Here is a 15,065-nt window from a genome sequence, read left to right on the forward strand (position 1 = left end):
GGAGATCCGAGTACTCTGAGGCTTGGGTGAGTTTACAGTACACAAAACTCCTTCCAGAGTTTCACTGATTCTTTGTCAGTTCTTCATGAATGCCCATGCAGACATTTCAGCCACAGACCATCGTCCTTGAGAAAACACAATGTTAGTGTGTATTCACTGTACAGTTTTTTTTCCCCCACCAAAACACATTTCAGACTGCTGATGAGCAAAGTTTTGACAGAACATTGTATTTTTCGCTTTTACAATTTCTGGTTTCGTCCACTTAAGTCACTGCTTCATGAAGTGGTAAGAGTAAAGTATTTTTCATAAAACACTGTGGCAGGATGGCTACATCGTGAATCGCTGTGGTGACATTAAGTGATTGTTCAGTTTGGCAGAGCATCACAAACAAATTTACTGCAGCCACTGGGATGATATTTTGCTGTAATGAAAAAACACAGAAAGATGTTACACAATTAGAGGCTTCATTAAAACTTTTTGAAAATGTCCTCCTACAGTTTATCGCTGCATGGCAAAGAGGTGCATGAAACTGACCTATAAGCCCTTTATTTTACATATCTGAAAGGAGAGCTGAACTTGATTATTCACAATCGATGAGAAACGAAGGTCCAAAAAAAGATCCATTTGGTAAATCACAGTATTTCCTCAGAAGCCAATGACAGGGTGACATGTATTTGTCAGGCCATCCTCCGTTCCCTCTACATGATGTATGGTATCCTCCATCAGCTTCCCTCCCAGTACAAAAAATGGTTAAAGGCGTGTTAGAAATGAGTCTTGTGTTTTGCTATCGATGAGTTCCTTGCAGAAATGTAAAGAAATCTATAGATCCCTTGAACTGTACTTCATTCCATGCAAGAACCGTTCACTGTGGTCCAGTCCCAGAGATCAACAGTTCAAAGTAGAAAAGAGTAGATATAGCTTAGTCATCTCTTTGTGTGCATGTATATAATTATATCGTAATGTTAAAAGAGGTATTTAGTGAGATTTGTCCTGCCTCACAGCGAGTGGTGGCCTTAAGCATCTGGGGGCCCGTTTCATAAACTGATGTGGTCCCTCCAACAATATGACTTTAATCAACAATCACCTAATTTCATAAAACATTTTTGTACATTAAAATATATTTATGTGTAGCCAAGACTTTAACCTTTCATTTGCTGCTAGTTACAATATCCTAACAGAAGGTTTGCCAGAGAAATACGGCAGACTGAAAAGTGTGCCAGCCAATCTCATACTAAACGTATGTCGAAGCAGCCACAGTCTCCAACGGGAACGGATGCATGAGAACTGCAAGGGGATGAAGAGACAGGTACCTGGACGCGGGCGAGAGATGTGATCCACGACCAGTTCATTATAGTTTATAATAATACAGGGCAGTGAGGATATTTATCAAATCAGTGTATATAGCAAAATTCTGTCTGTAATTGTAAATAAGACTGTACTTATAGTATAGCATCTTTCTAGTCTTCTGACCACTCAAAGCGCTTTACACTACAAGTCACATTCACACACATCCACACACTGATGGCAAAGGCTACCATGCAAGGTGCCAACTGCTCATCAGAAATAAACTAATCATTTACACACAATCTCACACACAGATGGGAGCAATTTAGGGTTCAGTATTTTGCCCAACGACACTTCGACCTGCAGGCTGGGGGGAAACCGCCAACCTTCTGATTAGTGGGCGACCTCTACTCGGTCACAGCACAAAAAGACATCTGTGCTAAGCGCATCACACCCTCACTTTATAATATTGTTTATTTTTAAGAGGGTTTTGCAGGATTTCTATACCAATCCATTAGCTTTTGCAACATCCGGAATCAACAGGCATTGATTTTTACTTTTGTACAGTTTTTTGGGAATTTCCAGTGTTTGCTGCCAGAGGGTGGTAAAGGTAATACACCACACAGCATATGTCCTGTTAAATCCATATATATATAATACATTTAATGTATTTGTATGTAGTTTCCCTAATTGTGTTTTTATAACAGTCATTCACACTGAACAACTAATGGTGGGTTTCCATGGCTCCAAGTCAAAGCAGGAGATGCATATAGTACCAGTGGACTCTCTTTTTTTTTTTTTCCCATTATTTCAGAAGTCAACAAGTCACGGTAGTAACACTAAGCTGTTTATTTTTGGCTCTGCCTTTCCAATTCTCCACAAAGCCCTTGCAAAGCCTGTGAGCTGCCTCCTCAGCTCAGCTGTCAAATACTGCTCATAAGCTCTTCCCCTTCCTTGCAACTACCTGTTGTACTATGTATCAGTGCAAAGTGTCTTCCTGGCTTCCTCCTGCATGCTCAGCGGTCCTTTCCTGTGGCAATCTGCTGTAGCAGCCAGCCACCTATCTTCATATGGCCGTGTCAGAGCTCTCCTCTCCGTCCTGTGAAATCCGTCCGACTGGCTGTCAACTTCCTGCATTTTCAAGCCCCATTTCTCCCCTCTTGATATTCCTCTCTGGCAAATGTGCCTGTCAAATTTCACTTTGTTCAGCCTTTTATCCTATGTGTCCTTTACTAGTGTTCTCCAACTCAGCATGACGTCTCGTTGCTAGTTTTTGTCTCTCTTGCTAAGCACTTTTCCTTCCCTTAATATTAATCTCTGTCTCTCCTTTGTTTCTGTTTCGTTTACCAAATCTGTCATCATTCTGCGTCCTTTTTTGGTAGCATATATTCATCTAAGCCACTGCTTTAGACAATTTGATGAGCACTTATTTAAAAATTTTTTGCCACATGTTATTGAATTTATGATAAATATAAGCTGCCAACATGGAAAAATGTATGTACAAATACTAAACTGTGTCGATTTTACCCTCCCCGAGCTCCCATACTTTCCACATTGCACCACAAATAATGCCTCACAAATAAAGCGTGTGGACTCAAGTAGAAACAAGGCAAGAAATCCAACAATGTCGGCAAGCTTAGCAAACTAAAACGACAATGAGCACTTACATTCACATTAAACAGAGTCAATTCTTCATGTCAGTTTTTCTAGAACTGCAACACTGTGCATTGTAAGAGCCATGTGAGGGACACACTCAAGCAAGCCATGTCTGGCTTTCTCGGGTAATGTGAACATACAGGTGTACTCCCCTTTCCCCTCATCTCCTCCTTATTAGAGGTAACAATCTTTTCCTCTCCTCCTCCTGCCTCCTCTCTATTCTCTTCATCTTATAGTTCCATTTGGGAATCTGGAGATGGTTGTGGTTACTGCTCCGTGGGATTTTTTCCGGTATAAAGCTCTGAGAAGGGGCTTTGCAGAGTATTACTTTGGGGACCATGATGCCTTCCCGCATGCTGCTTCTCCTCAGCATATTCAGAGGTAGAAGACTTGCTCGCCTTATGGACGCCGCGGCCACGTTGGTCAGCAGCTGCGGCTGGAGGCTGGCCCTCCGATCCCTCGGCTTGGGGATGAGAAGGACCCGTGAGTTCTGGAAAAATTTCTTGTAGTTGTTAAGTCTGTCAGGGCCAAGACGCTTCAGCTCAGCCACCCGTTGCCTCCTCAGGATCTCCTGCACGGCGTGACGACGCTTCCCGATGCACGGTGGGCTGCCTGGACACACTGTGCGGCAAGATATGGCAATGAACGGACTGGAGATACTAGTGGTGATCCGGACCATGTGGTCAAGAACGCCATCATCCACAGGTTTTACCCTGTTGTTGACATAAAACCTATAAGAGCAGCAGGAGAGGAGGTTGATCAAACGCCTCCAGTAGGACTTTGGCTCTCTGGCCTGAGTCACCAGCTCCTGCACAGGAAGATCAAAGAAAATGTTCAAGGAATCATTACAAAAAAGAACACATTTTGAATCTTTGTCTTGAATTTCTCAGAGGGGGATAAAAGCTTTATGTGGTGCATTCAATATGAAGACTGTAGTCATGATGAATTCATTAACCTCCAGCATGGGCCACTCCAGGGAGAATGAGTCACAGAACTGCTCAGCACAGGGCTTTGACATCAGCCGATACATCAGGTAAGCTGTCTCGTATCGACCAGTGAAGAGAGCCCATTCCCTGGGTGTCATATGCCGGCCGTTGTCCCGTGCCTGAATGTCAGCTCCTGGACACATAAGGACTTACTGAAGTACTCATTGCAAGGGACAATCTGCGACTAAAGTTTAACTGCAATCTGCTCATACATGCAAAGGGGATTCCTACCCTGATATATACAGTACATCTAATACACACAGGCAGAACATTTTCTAGAGCAGATCTATATTGTATGTGTATGAGTTTTTACCAGCCAGCATGAGAGCCCTGACACACTCAGCCCGGCCCTGCATGGCAGCCTTCATCAAAGCTGTGAAACCATGACAGTTCCTCCTCTCGATGTCCAGCCCAGGGAAGTAGTTGAGCAGGTAGTGAGAGATAAGCATATGACCTGCCGACCAGAGGGAAACACAGGCATGTGTTATGCAGGCTAAGGTTTCTCCAGTTTAGCACTAACAAAGCCTCTTCTGATATATCTCCCATATTATCTTTTGTTTTCTATAACCACTCTTTTTTTTTTTATAGATATTCATAATTATTTCAGTCATGGTGTGGCAATAGGGATGGCAATGTTGGTCGTCGGTCGGTCAGTTGGTCCCCCATTTTGGTCCAGACTGAAATTTGGTACGCTGTATATTTATGGTGTTGTCATGTTTAGTGCTAATTAACAAACAGCATGCTAACACTGCGTGACATGAGATGGTAAACATTATAAACATTACCTGCTGAACCTCAGCATTGTCTTTGTGAGCATGTTAGCAATGCTTTTAGCATTTAGCTCAAAGCACTGCTGTGCCTAAGTACCTGTACAGTGCTGCTAGCTTAGCTATACTCTTGGTCTTGTTAATGCATACTCACAAATGAGTACTTTATGCTCATGAATCAGTCTCCAGTTGTTACTCCAGTCAGTAAGTTATGGAACAGCACCAAGATTGTTAGTGGTAGGCTAGCAGCTGTGTTTTAGTAATATTACATATAATTTGGGTAATTCCTTAATATTGTTATCACATTCATTAAACTTGTCCCCATTTTTTTTTTTTATACACTTGCTAAATACATATACATGCTAAATTAGATGCTGTTTCACAAATACTGGTCGGCTTTTCAGCTTTTTTTTCAGTCACAGTTTTGTGCTAACCTCAGTTGCAACCTGATTTCAAGCTGATATTTTGCCAGTCACTCTGGGGACTGAACAAGTCACTTCACCGTTGCTGATGGGATTTGTAGTCAAACTGCTTTTTACCATTCAACACAGCTTCTTAAAAGTCCACAACCTCAGTTCCTAATTGAGAAAATCCAGTCTAAATCCAGGCTAATGAAACAGTCTGATCCCCGAAACTCCTTGAAGTGAGAACAATGCAGAGTTTCAGTACGCAACAAGAATCCATTAAGGAGATACCGATAGAAGCATGGTTGAATTGAACGGTAAGGAGGATGGATTTAAATGGGAGTTAACCTCTGATAACCTGGGTTTAATTCTCAACACTTGTCTAGACACCTTCTACCTTCAGTGAAGGATTTTATGGAAAGTTTTTCTTCTAGTGTATTCGACCACTCTTCTGCAGTCGTGTGTACTCACAGTCTTGCGCACCTGTTCCCCTGAGGTGTTGCAGAGTACTTTGTCATGAAGGGGGATCGATACATCTTTTAATGAAGCAGAAAATGAAGAGTAGTCTGCAGCTATTAATCACAGGCCACAGAGAGCCATTCATCATCATTACTAGTTGAGAGGCCAGGGCACCATGTCTGACACATGTGGCTGCATCACTATAAAATTACTTAACCATGGTACTTTGTAATACCAGCAAATAAATTCTTGCATCTGGAAGCACCAGACCTCATAATATGCTTTGTGCTTTAATTTTGAAACTCAATTCTCTGCTGTAAATTAGGCATGATTTAAGTTATATGAAACTCAACAACTTCACAACCATCTCATCATAATCTTTTGGTGAGCATTCAAATAGATACTTGCAACGATGATTCCAGTAGCTTTGGAAATTCACTCAATGGTTAAAAAGTAAATTGAGCTTTTTACGTATGAGGCTGGTTTACGTTTAAGCTTGTGCTGTGCAGCTCTTTTAATTTCTATCAGAAAAGATGGCATCGCCATTTAAAGCGAGATTATACTTCTACTAAACAGCAGCCAATTACAATTATTAAGTGGCAATTACAGGATCATGGCACGTTTAATTTTCTTTTAATTACAGCATTATTTTGATTAAAGGATTTTTTTGTGGCTCTGGCCATCAATTATGATGGTTATCGTGGTTATGATAACACTGTACTCACGACAGTCTCTACTGGAATCTCAGAACACAGCATAATTCACAAAAAACAGGTTGTAAACAAGTTTAGAAAAATAAAATTATAACCGAAAATGTTTACTGTACTGTACTTCCACACTTTTGGTTTTACGTCCAATGGTAGCTAATCTGGCGAAACTCTGTGCTTGTTTGCTGGATCTAGTTTTATCACTATTTCCACGCTCCAAAGTCTCACCAATATTTTGGGGAGTACAATGTAAGAAGTGATGGTCGGGGCGCTGAAAAAAAAAAAAAAAAAAGACAAAATAACACAAAAAAATAAGCTGTAATAAACCATAGTTTCTTTTAGGTTGCTGTAAAGACATCAGTGAAAGAGGCCACAACCATTTTTCCTGGTAAGGTACGGTGTGTTAATTATTCTCCTGTACTTTATCCTGTATTTTTTAGATAAAACCCCTGAAATGTTTGTCTCTGACTTGCTAAAATGGTGGTTAACAGTAGCACAAGAAGAGAATAGTCATAAAGTCAGCAAACAGACAGCTTAAGTACACGGTCACTGCTGTTTATTACAGCAATGCGTCAATGCAGCTGCCATATTGGTATAGTGAAGCAAAGACTCCTAATGAATGTAAGTCTATCAAGGCAGAAGGTCTCTCCACAATTAAAAATAACTTTCCAGCTGTTTGGTTAGTCAAAAATGCCAGATATGTATTTATGATACAAGATACATTTGCAACTAAAAGCATGTTTTTTTTCACACCAAAATCCTATCTATTGTAGATATTAACAGTAATATTTCTATGGGATTTGAGATTAATTTACCCAAAGTAATTAATAACTACATTCTTTTTCTTACTTCATTGTAAAATGGCTGCCATGACATAATTTTTTTTTTTTATATGATTTTCAAAATAAATAGACTTAAAATTACGCTTATAGTAAAATATTCATATTTAACTCATTTACATTTTAAGTCACAAATTATTTGTAAAAATGATAGTGTTTGAGCAGGGTCATGCAGAGCTGCAGTGTAACAGTTAAGTAAGCGTCAGGTAACATACGTTTGTAGCTATGGTTAGTGCAATGAAACATAACATACAACGTAGGACTACAGAAAACAATTATAAATAGAGCAACACAGCTATCTTTTTTTTCTTTACCTGACAAAAATTAGTATCAGGACAGTCACTTAACTTTGTGCTTAAAAGAAGGATTACTTATTGTGTTAATCAAATTTGACATCTTAGTAACAGATAAGATAGTTTGTAAAATAACGTTCCATCTGTGAAATACGATTCCCTGTTGGGTGATTTTGGCATTTCTTTCATTAGAACATCAAAAGCAGCACAAAAGTCTGGCATTTAGTATTTGAACTGGCCAGAACCCCGCTACAATACGGTGTTAGAAGAGATGCATCTCACAAGCCAGATGTGGGGTGTGTGTGTGTGTGTGTGTGTGTGTGTGTGTGTGTGTGTGTGTGTGTGTGTGTGTGTGTGTGTGTGTGTGTATGTATATATATATATATATATATATATATATATATATCTTTGTGCTAAACCAGTCCAAATACAGCTGTAGCAGTAAAACCCATCGGTGTACTGACTTAAGCAACAGTGAATTGTATTGCTAATGAATTCAACTTTTCATTCGATTGAGGAAGATTGTGTTATTTCTAATTAAATAAGTTCAAACAATTGTAACAAAGGTGCTCTTTGGTGGGGAACAAAAAAGTTCAAAAGAGAATGAAAGTCCAAGGCACTTTTCTGGCAAAAAACAGTAATTCAGATGGCTGTTTCACGGTCAAATAAATAACATAAAATAAAAACATAGACAATCCTTGTATATGTTAAAAATTGAGCTGTGGAACAACTCATGCGTAACGGCACAAACAATGTTTGTGAGATAATTAGGGAGATCTCAATCAACTACAGTCTGAACAAACCCACACAGTCCAGAAGAGAGGTCTAATCATCCTAATAAGTCAAAACAACTAGACCCTTACTGCGAAGGGCCTTTTTAAGAAATAACAGCGCCATGTCCACCAGTATCGGTAAAAGGCCCTTTTTTATTTGTTTACGATAATTATACCGATAGATGTTTTAAATTTCAAAATGTATTCAAATGCCTTCGGTGTGTTTACCTGCTTGCGCTGCTATAATAAGAGCAGTGTTGCCCTCGTTGTCCTGCCAGTTAACATCAAGATACGGGCACTGAGAGAGGGCGATGACCACATCCACGTAGCCATGGTAGCACGCCATAATCAGGCCAGACTGAAACACAAAGAAAGAGCGCTTATCAGTCATGTTTTCTACAAGAATGTGAAGAAAGACATCAGATCAGCAAGAGTTAGCCACACTGCAGTATGGGTCTTATGTCTCAGGTACAGATAAGAACAGTCAAAATAATTGGGGGCAGTATTTAACAATTAGTGTTAGTGTGACGTTGAGGTATTCAGTCATCCCTGACCGCCTAAAAAACTGAGGACACAGCGCAAACTGAACTGGATGTGGTGGTGAACGCTTTCTAGTCCACCTTGGTTTAAAGTTGGAAGTCAAATTTGATCTTTTAGCCATAATTTCTATCAGTTATGACAACATTTTCTCACCAACCTAACTGCAACTGTAATCTTATCTAGACTCAAAGTGAGTGCTCTTGTAGCATCCCTCAGTTTCAGAGGAAAACAGTGTACATGTACAACTCTGACCTCATTTACACCCAACATTATCATACAATCTGTAGGTGGATATTTATCTGGATGAGAAAAAAAAAACACGTTAATGCAAGGTGTAAATGCACACAGGATGCAATGTGATCACATGGGTCAGATGTCATTATCCAGGACATGTATCCAGATAGAGTTGTGGGTGTAAATGGGTCACAGTTAAATTAGAAAGTCATTCTGCAAAATCAAATAGATGCGTACAACAGACAAAAATTATGTATGGATTATCTCTGTATCCCAGATATAGAAACACTGGACTCCCAACATGCTGATTTGAACAGAACACCCAACCATTTCAATGCACAAACATTTTAACAATATTTTAAATAAATCATAAAAAGTAGCCCTTCAGAAAGGCTTCTCTGCTGGTTTGTATCACTAACCAAACCCTAACTTGGCCTATACGACTCTGAAGCTTTTCAGTCTGCAGTTGTGATACAAAAAGATTTACGATCCACATTTTTATTATATCCCACCAATTTAGTGTCATTCTGTTGTACCATTAAAGGTACAGCTATAGAGCTTTTCTTCATACAGAAAGCATGAGTAAGGTGATATAAGGTTGGTGCAGCACATTCAGAAGGCCAGCCTGCTTCTCATGTCTATTTACAAATAGATTGTGTTAAGTTTTGTTTTTTTGCTGGAGCACAGTACAAACAGCGAGTAACAGTGATTCAGCTCATTTCCATGTCTGCATAACTATGCTATGTCAACACATCACAGTACTCCAGGACAATCCTTCCCTGTCTGTTTCTATAACCAAATAGTATCTTTTACCTAATGCTCAGTTCACTGTCTATAAGCAAACCCTTTAAAAGCTGAGCCGTGATGGCCCGATGGTCCTTGACATAGTCACTGTGCACTTTCCACTCTCCATCTGTCACTGGAGGCTTAACCAACTGCTCTGAAACCTCCTTCAGGATTTGACCTTCAATGGCTCGTTGGTGTTCAGGAGATGCCACAAGGATCAGCTGGCCTGACCGCAAAACCTGATGTGACTGCTGGTGAGAAAAACAGTTCTCTCAGGGTCAACATGATTTTTATCCTTCCTTCCTGTACTTATAGCATCGATTATAGCATAATACATTATATATCAAAAAGACTGACTTTTTAACGAAATTCTATATTTTAGACTTCAGATTTTATGTAATTGAATTTACAATCACAAAATCTCAACTGTTTGTGAGTTCTGATTGACCTGTAAGCTGTGGACATAACACTTAAAAGGTACGTAAGATTTGGTCAGAATTTTGGTTTAAAACATGAAATGAACTTACATGATTAACAGAATGTGGAGAAGAAACCGCTCTGACTTTATTGTCAATGGCATCTATGTATTGTGTTGCAGAGATATCTACAGAAGTTAGCATGCTAACCAGCTAGCCTCAGTCCATCCTGTTTATAATACTGCTTGTGTCTCAAGATGCAATAGTGTGTCACTGTAGTGTCCAGTCTGCCCTTAGTCCAACATGAGAGGATGAAGTAGAGCTAACCCGGGAAATTGCCAATCAATGCTACTGCACAAGCTGCTTTTCCTCATGCTCCTACGCTATCTCTGCTTTGTTGTCCCCGGCCATCACTTCTAATTCCTTGTCTCTGACTGGGCCTGAAATCGCCATTGTCCGGTGACACACAGGAGGCCGAAATGGTGTATGTGGCAGGAATTACACATTATACTAGATTTACTAAAGGCTTGCGTGAGTAAAAACGTGTTCAAACTTGATATCACCAACAAGTTAACACATAAGCTGATCTACTAACGGTGTGCACGCAGAATGACGTCTTCCAAAAGTGTTAGATGCCACCTGTAGTCCATTTACTACTTTTGCCTTATTGAATATGCAATTTGGGGTGTTTCAACTTTATTGTGCAAAGTAATGGGAGGGTAACATGCAAATACATTTATTTATTACACGCAATGTGATCTTACAAGCCTAAACGCAATTTCATGTGAGTGCAGCAGCATCTGTATTTAATACGTTTGAAAGGAAGGTGCAAACCGCAAAGTGCTGTGCAGAGATGGCTGCTGTTATTGTTGGGAGAAGGAGACACAGCCGTAATGAAAGAAGATGTAGAGAAATTAAAAAAATAAGATAATATTATTCTATATCCAATATATAGAAATAAAAGTATTTTATTTTATTTATTCAATGAACTATATGAATAGAATTGTTTTTTTGTATTTTCCTTTAGCTTTGGCAATACTGTTGTATTAATATTCATGCCAATAAAGCAAATTTTGTTTCGACCTGACTTCTTTTCTCCGTGAGATGGAAGAATTGAGAAAGTTGCGTGGCGCTGTGGAGAGCCCCCAGCTGCAGTGCATGGATTACGTGTAAAATTCATCCAGCCAGCGGAAAAGATCACCAACTGTTCACAGTGCGCTGGTCATAATAGCAACACAACCCATTGTAGGTATCGGAGAGTTAATGGGGCGTTGGGGTGTACAGGGCCAGGGATAGACTGCGGAACAGTGCAGACGGTCAGTGATTGTTCCCTTTGGCTGGATGAAGCACGATCTGCTAACCTGCTGGGGTTTCCCAAAGCCGTTTTTCAAGTGTGCTGTCCCAAGTACTTTTTTTTAATTTGGGATAAACAGAATGAAACAAACCAAGGTTTTTATGCAGTGGCTGCTTTCCCTCCTGACTCTTCATGGCGGAAACCATTAAAACACGCAAAACCCTCATTCGGTTTCCATCAGTATGTTGTAAACACAATGAAGACTTTCCTAGTTTCAAGCTGACTGTGAAAACAAAACCAGAAGTGCCTCAAAAAAACAATACTTCATTAAAATGCGTAGAACTCAGACACCTACTCTTCTGTTCCTATCCGTCTCTTTCACTTCCTCTTCAGTCACTCCTTGTCTGATCATAATCTTGACAATGATGGAGTTGTTGTTGCAGCAGGCCTTAAAAAGGGAAATGGGCTCGGGGCTCTCAGGACTTGGTAAGAGGTACATGTGGGACACAACTGAATTGTCTGGGGGATAGAAAGAATCGTCAGAGGCAACGCTTCGTGTGTCAGAGTGATCCGGCAGGGCATCGAAGTCCAACTCCTCAAACTCTTGGTAGATATCATCCTCATCCTCCCAGTAGTTTCGTATATAATCAGCTTCATTGTCCTCGCTATTGTCCTCTCCTGACATCTCACACTCATCCCCATTTTCATTGGTGACGGACATGACAAGAGTATCCTTAGAAACATTATTATTCCTAAATTCCATCGTACCCAGTCCCACACCTCCGGACACTCCATTCTCTCGAATCTTTGAACCTTCGCCTTGTTCCTCTGTTATTAACACCATTTAAACTGTCCCCTGCCCCAACACACCTTTAAAAATGATTGTGGGGTGCCGGGACAACTCTAGGAGGACCCAGAGTTTATGTCCACCATCCTGCTGCAAAATGTTGTCTCATCCTACCTGACAAACATTGAATTCTGCCACGCTATTTACTTCTATCCCTTTCTGTCAGGTTTCCCAAGAGATCACACAGGTCACAGGGGAGGCATGTGAACATTACAATCCTTCGTCATTGTTGGATAAGTCTTATTAGGATGTCACAGAGGTTTGGATTCCCCAAAACTCCACAAGACAACGTCAACAAGGAAGGTCTGATCATATGCATGATCTGAGGAGTTACAAAGGCCACTGCACCAAAAGCGTCCTCCGTCACATCGTTTGATCATGGCCTCAGAACGTAGATGGACAGCTTGAATTCCTGAATTCTTGAGGAGAAGTTCATGCTAAAGTTGTCCTCTTGAAAGTAGAAGAACAGGCAGTCGTCTATGTTCAACAATCATCAGCGCTAAAACAACTAATCCTGTGTTTCCCGTGGAGAAACACTGAGCTTCCTTTGATGATGGCCAGCAATGGGATGAGACATACTCTTGAACCGACGCATGATAATCCCTTTAGTGGCTCTCTCTCTCTTTAGCTCTAGCTGTTCTGTCGCCCTCCCCAGTGACAAGAGAGTTTAAATGTTTTGTGCTGGAATACAATAAAGTGTAAAATGAAATGGTACAAGTACAGAGGCAATGTCTAAACTGTTTAAGATCTATAGCTGTTTTACAAAGACAACAGAAGAAGTCAAGGAAGTGTGTTCTTTTTACAAGACAAAAAAAAGCACTAAAAAGAGTAATTATGTAAAATAAATGCAACAAATGTAGAGGCAGACCTTTAAATCAATGCTGATCTTTACACCGAGATTACACCAATGTTGTATGTACTACCTTTGATCTGACAGAGATATCCTTAACAGAGAATTTAAATCATTAGTGCAACTTGTCAAGCCAACTCCTCCCCCCTCTGGTTTCACCTTCTGCTGCACTTAACACTGCCAGCTTAAATTGGATTCCTCAACCACGTAACTTCATTTGTGAACAGGGTACAGTGGAAGGACGGGGATCACCCTAAACCAAGACAGTGCAAGCCCTAATATGACCTTCAGAAGTGTCAAAGGCATAACTTTTGGCAATGAAAAACACTCTACACTAAGACTATGTATCAAAATGGATAACAGAATAGCATGACAGAAAGTAATTAAGCAGACAGTAAAAATGCTCTCACTGCATGCAAATCGAAACCACCATAATAACTGGAATGTGAAATTTAACCATTGTAACTTAATATTTAAATTTGAATACTTAATTGATTAATAACACTGAAACATTTTGCTTTGAAAACCATCATGTCTGATTGAATGTGGTTTGAATATCCAGCAGTTAACTTCAACTGGTGCGATTTAAAAACACTTGATTTTAGGAGTGTCCAATATTCAAAACATTTATCAAGTCTATCAAATTGAGTTCTAAAACTTTAACCCTGCAAAAGCTGATTTTTTGGCCACATGGGTTCAGCAGAAATAAGTCAATTCTTTTTCATTTGCTAATCTTTCAAATTCAAAATGAGGTGATTTTTATATTGCACTGGCTGGTATTTATAGGTTAACCTTAAAAAACTTGAAATTATTGTTCTCATTTGGAACCTTAAAGTTTCCATTTTGAAAGAAAGCATTGTTCCCTAATGCTGCCTCAACTTCAGCTGAAACTAGCTAACATAAGCATTGCTAAGCAGTGAGTGCCCTGGGGCCTGTACTACGAAGCAGGATTTGACATTAATGATAAAGTCAGGTTTAACCCTGGGTTTTCACGGTGATGGTGGTTCACTTCTTATCAAGGTACATTGCCATGGTAACTTATGCTGAATGGCTAACCTGCTCCGTAGCAGGTTACGTTTGAGATAAGACATCAATCTTATACAAATACCACCTCCAGACCAATCTATTCTCTTAGACGCATAACCATCCGTAGAACATCCCACAGACTCTAAAGGCTACGTTTTTGTTTGCTGTGGGTGATGAGGAGATTCTTTGTATAGCGATATCATCATACAGAGACTGATTGAAGCACTAAGCCTTGTAGGACTTTTATACTTTTTAAATACGACAGTAAGCCTACTTACCGCTTTGAAATGTTTTTATATTTTTTATTTGGTCCGAAGTCATTTTCACACAGCCCAACTCATCTTTTATGTGAACCTGCTCATGGCTGGATTGGAAAACGCTGGTTTGATTTACAGAGTTGATAACCAGCTAACGATTGTTAGGGTTAGTAAAGCCAGATAACGAAAACATATCCTTGGTATGTTGAACTTGCTGCACAGTACAGGCCCCAGGTCCATATCATATCATATTATTATTAAAATGATTAGGCGTTAGACCGATAGTGACCGACAGTGATAGCTCTGTAGGGCTGAGCAGAACTCCAGAGTAAGACAAAAATAATCTCTACTCTACCGAGCTTTAGCTTCTTTCTTTTTGGTTCACTGTCACTGCTCTTGGTTAGCAGCTGTTGTAAAAATCCACTGTGCGTTACCTGCCCAGCACCAAATAGCAAACAGACAAAGTTAGAGACTAGCTGGTGAACTAAGTGGGGCAGCTAAAGACCCAGACATTGTTCATAGAGAGCAATTATTATATAACACGACACATGACTCCAATTAATGCTATCGTTTCATTGTGTCTGGATGTGTAAAAAACTGTTTTATATCAACTTCAGATAATGTCTCAGAGTTCACGGCTTATTTCC

At 39.9% G+C, this 15,065-nt stretch overlaps 1 protein-coding gene across 1 annotated transcript; it reads right to left on the reverse strand.

The window, feature by feature from the left end:
- Positions 1–208: 208 nt before the first annotated feature.
- Positions 209–12,282, reverse strand: ankrd33bb (ankyrin repeat domain 33Bb). The gene is made up of 5 exons (XM_046051101.1): positions 11,794–12,282; positions 8,397–8,526; positions 4,240–4,380; positions 3,896–4,059; positions 209–3,748 (listed from the first exon to the last, which is right to left on the reverse strand). The coding sequence occupies exons 1-5, from the start codon at positions 12,280–12,282 to the stop codon at positions 3,101–3,103; spliced, it is 1,572 nt and encodes a 523-aa protein (XP_045907057.1). The 3' UTR covers positions 209–3,100.
- Between the last annotated feature and the right edge of the window lie 2,783 nt (positions 12,283–15,065).

The sequence above is a fragment of the Micropterus dolomieu genome, linkage group LG06 (genome assembly GCF_021292245.1).
Source record: "Micropterus dolomieu isolate WLL.071019.BEF.003 ecotype Adirondacks linkage group LG06, ASM2129224v1, whole genome shotgun sequence".
Lineage (NCBI taxonomy): Eukaryota > Metazoa > Chordata > Actinopteri > Centrarchiformes > Centrarchidae > Micropterus > Micropterus dolomieu.

Bases quoted from the DNA above. Each gene is read 5' to 3' on its own strand.
- ankrd33bb (XM_046051101.1), bottom strand. From the start codon at position 12,282: ATGGTGTTAATAACAGAGGAACAAGGCGAAGGTTCAAAGATTCGAGAG. The intron at 4,060-4,239 runs GTAAAAACTCAT...TTATGTGTCCAG, and splicing joins CAGGGCTCTCATGCTGGCTG to GAGCTGACATTCAGGCACGG. The intron at 3,749-3,895 runs GTTAATGAATTC...CTTCCTGTGCAG, and splicing joins TGGAGTGGCCCATGCTGGAG to GAGCTGGTGACTCAGGCCAG.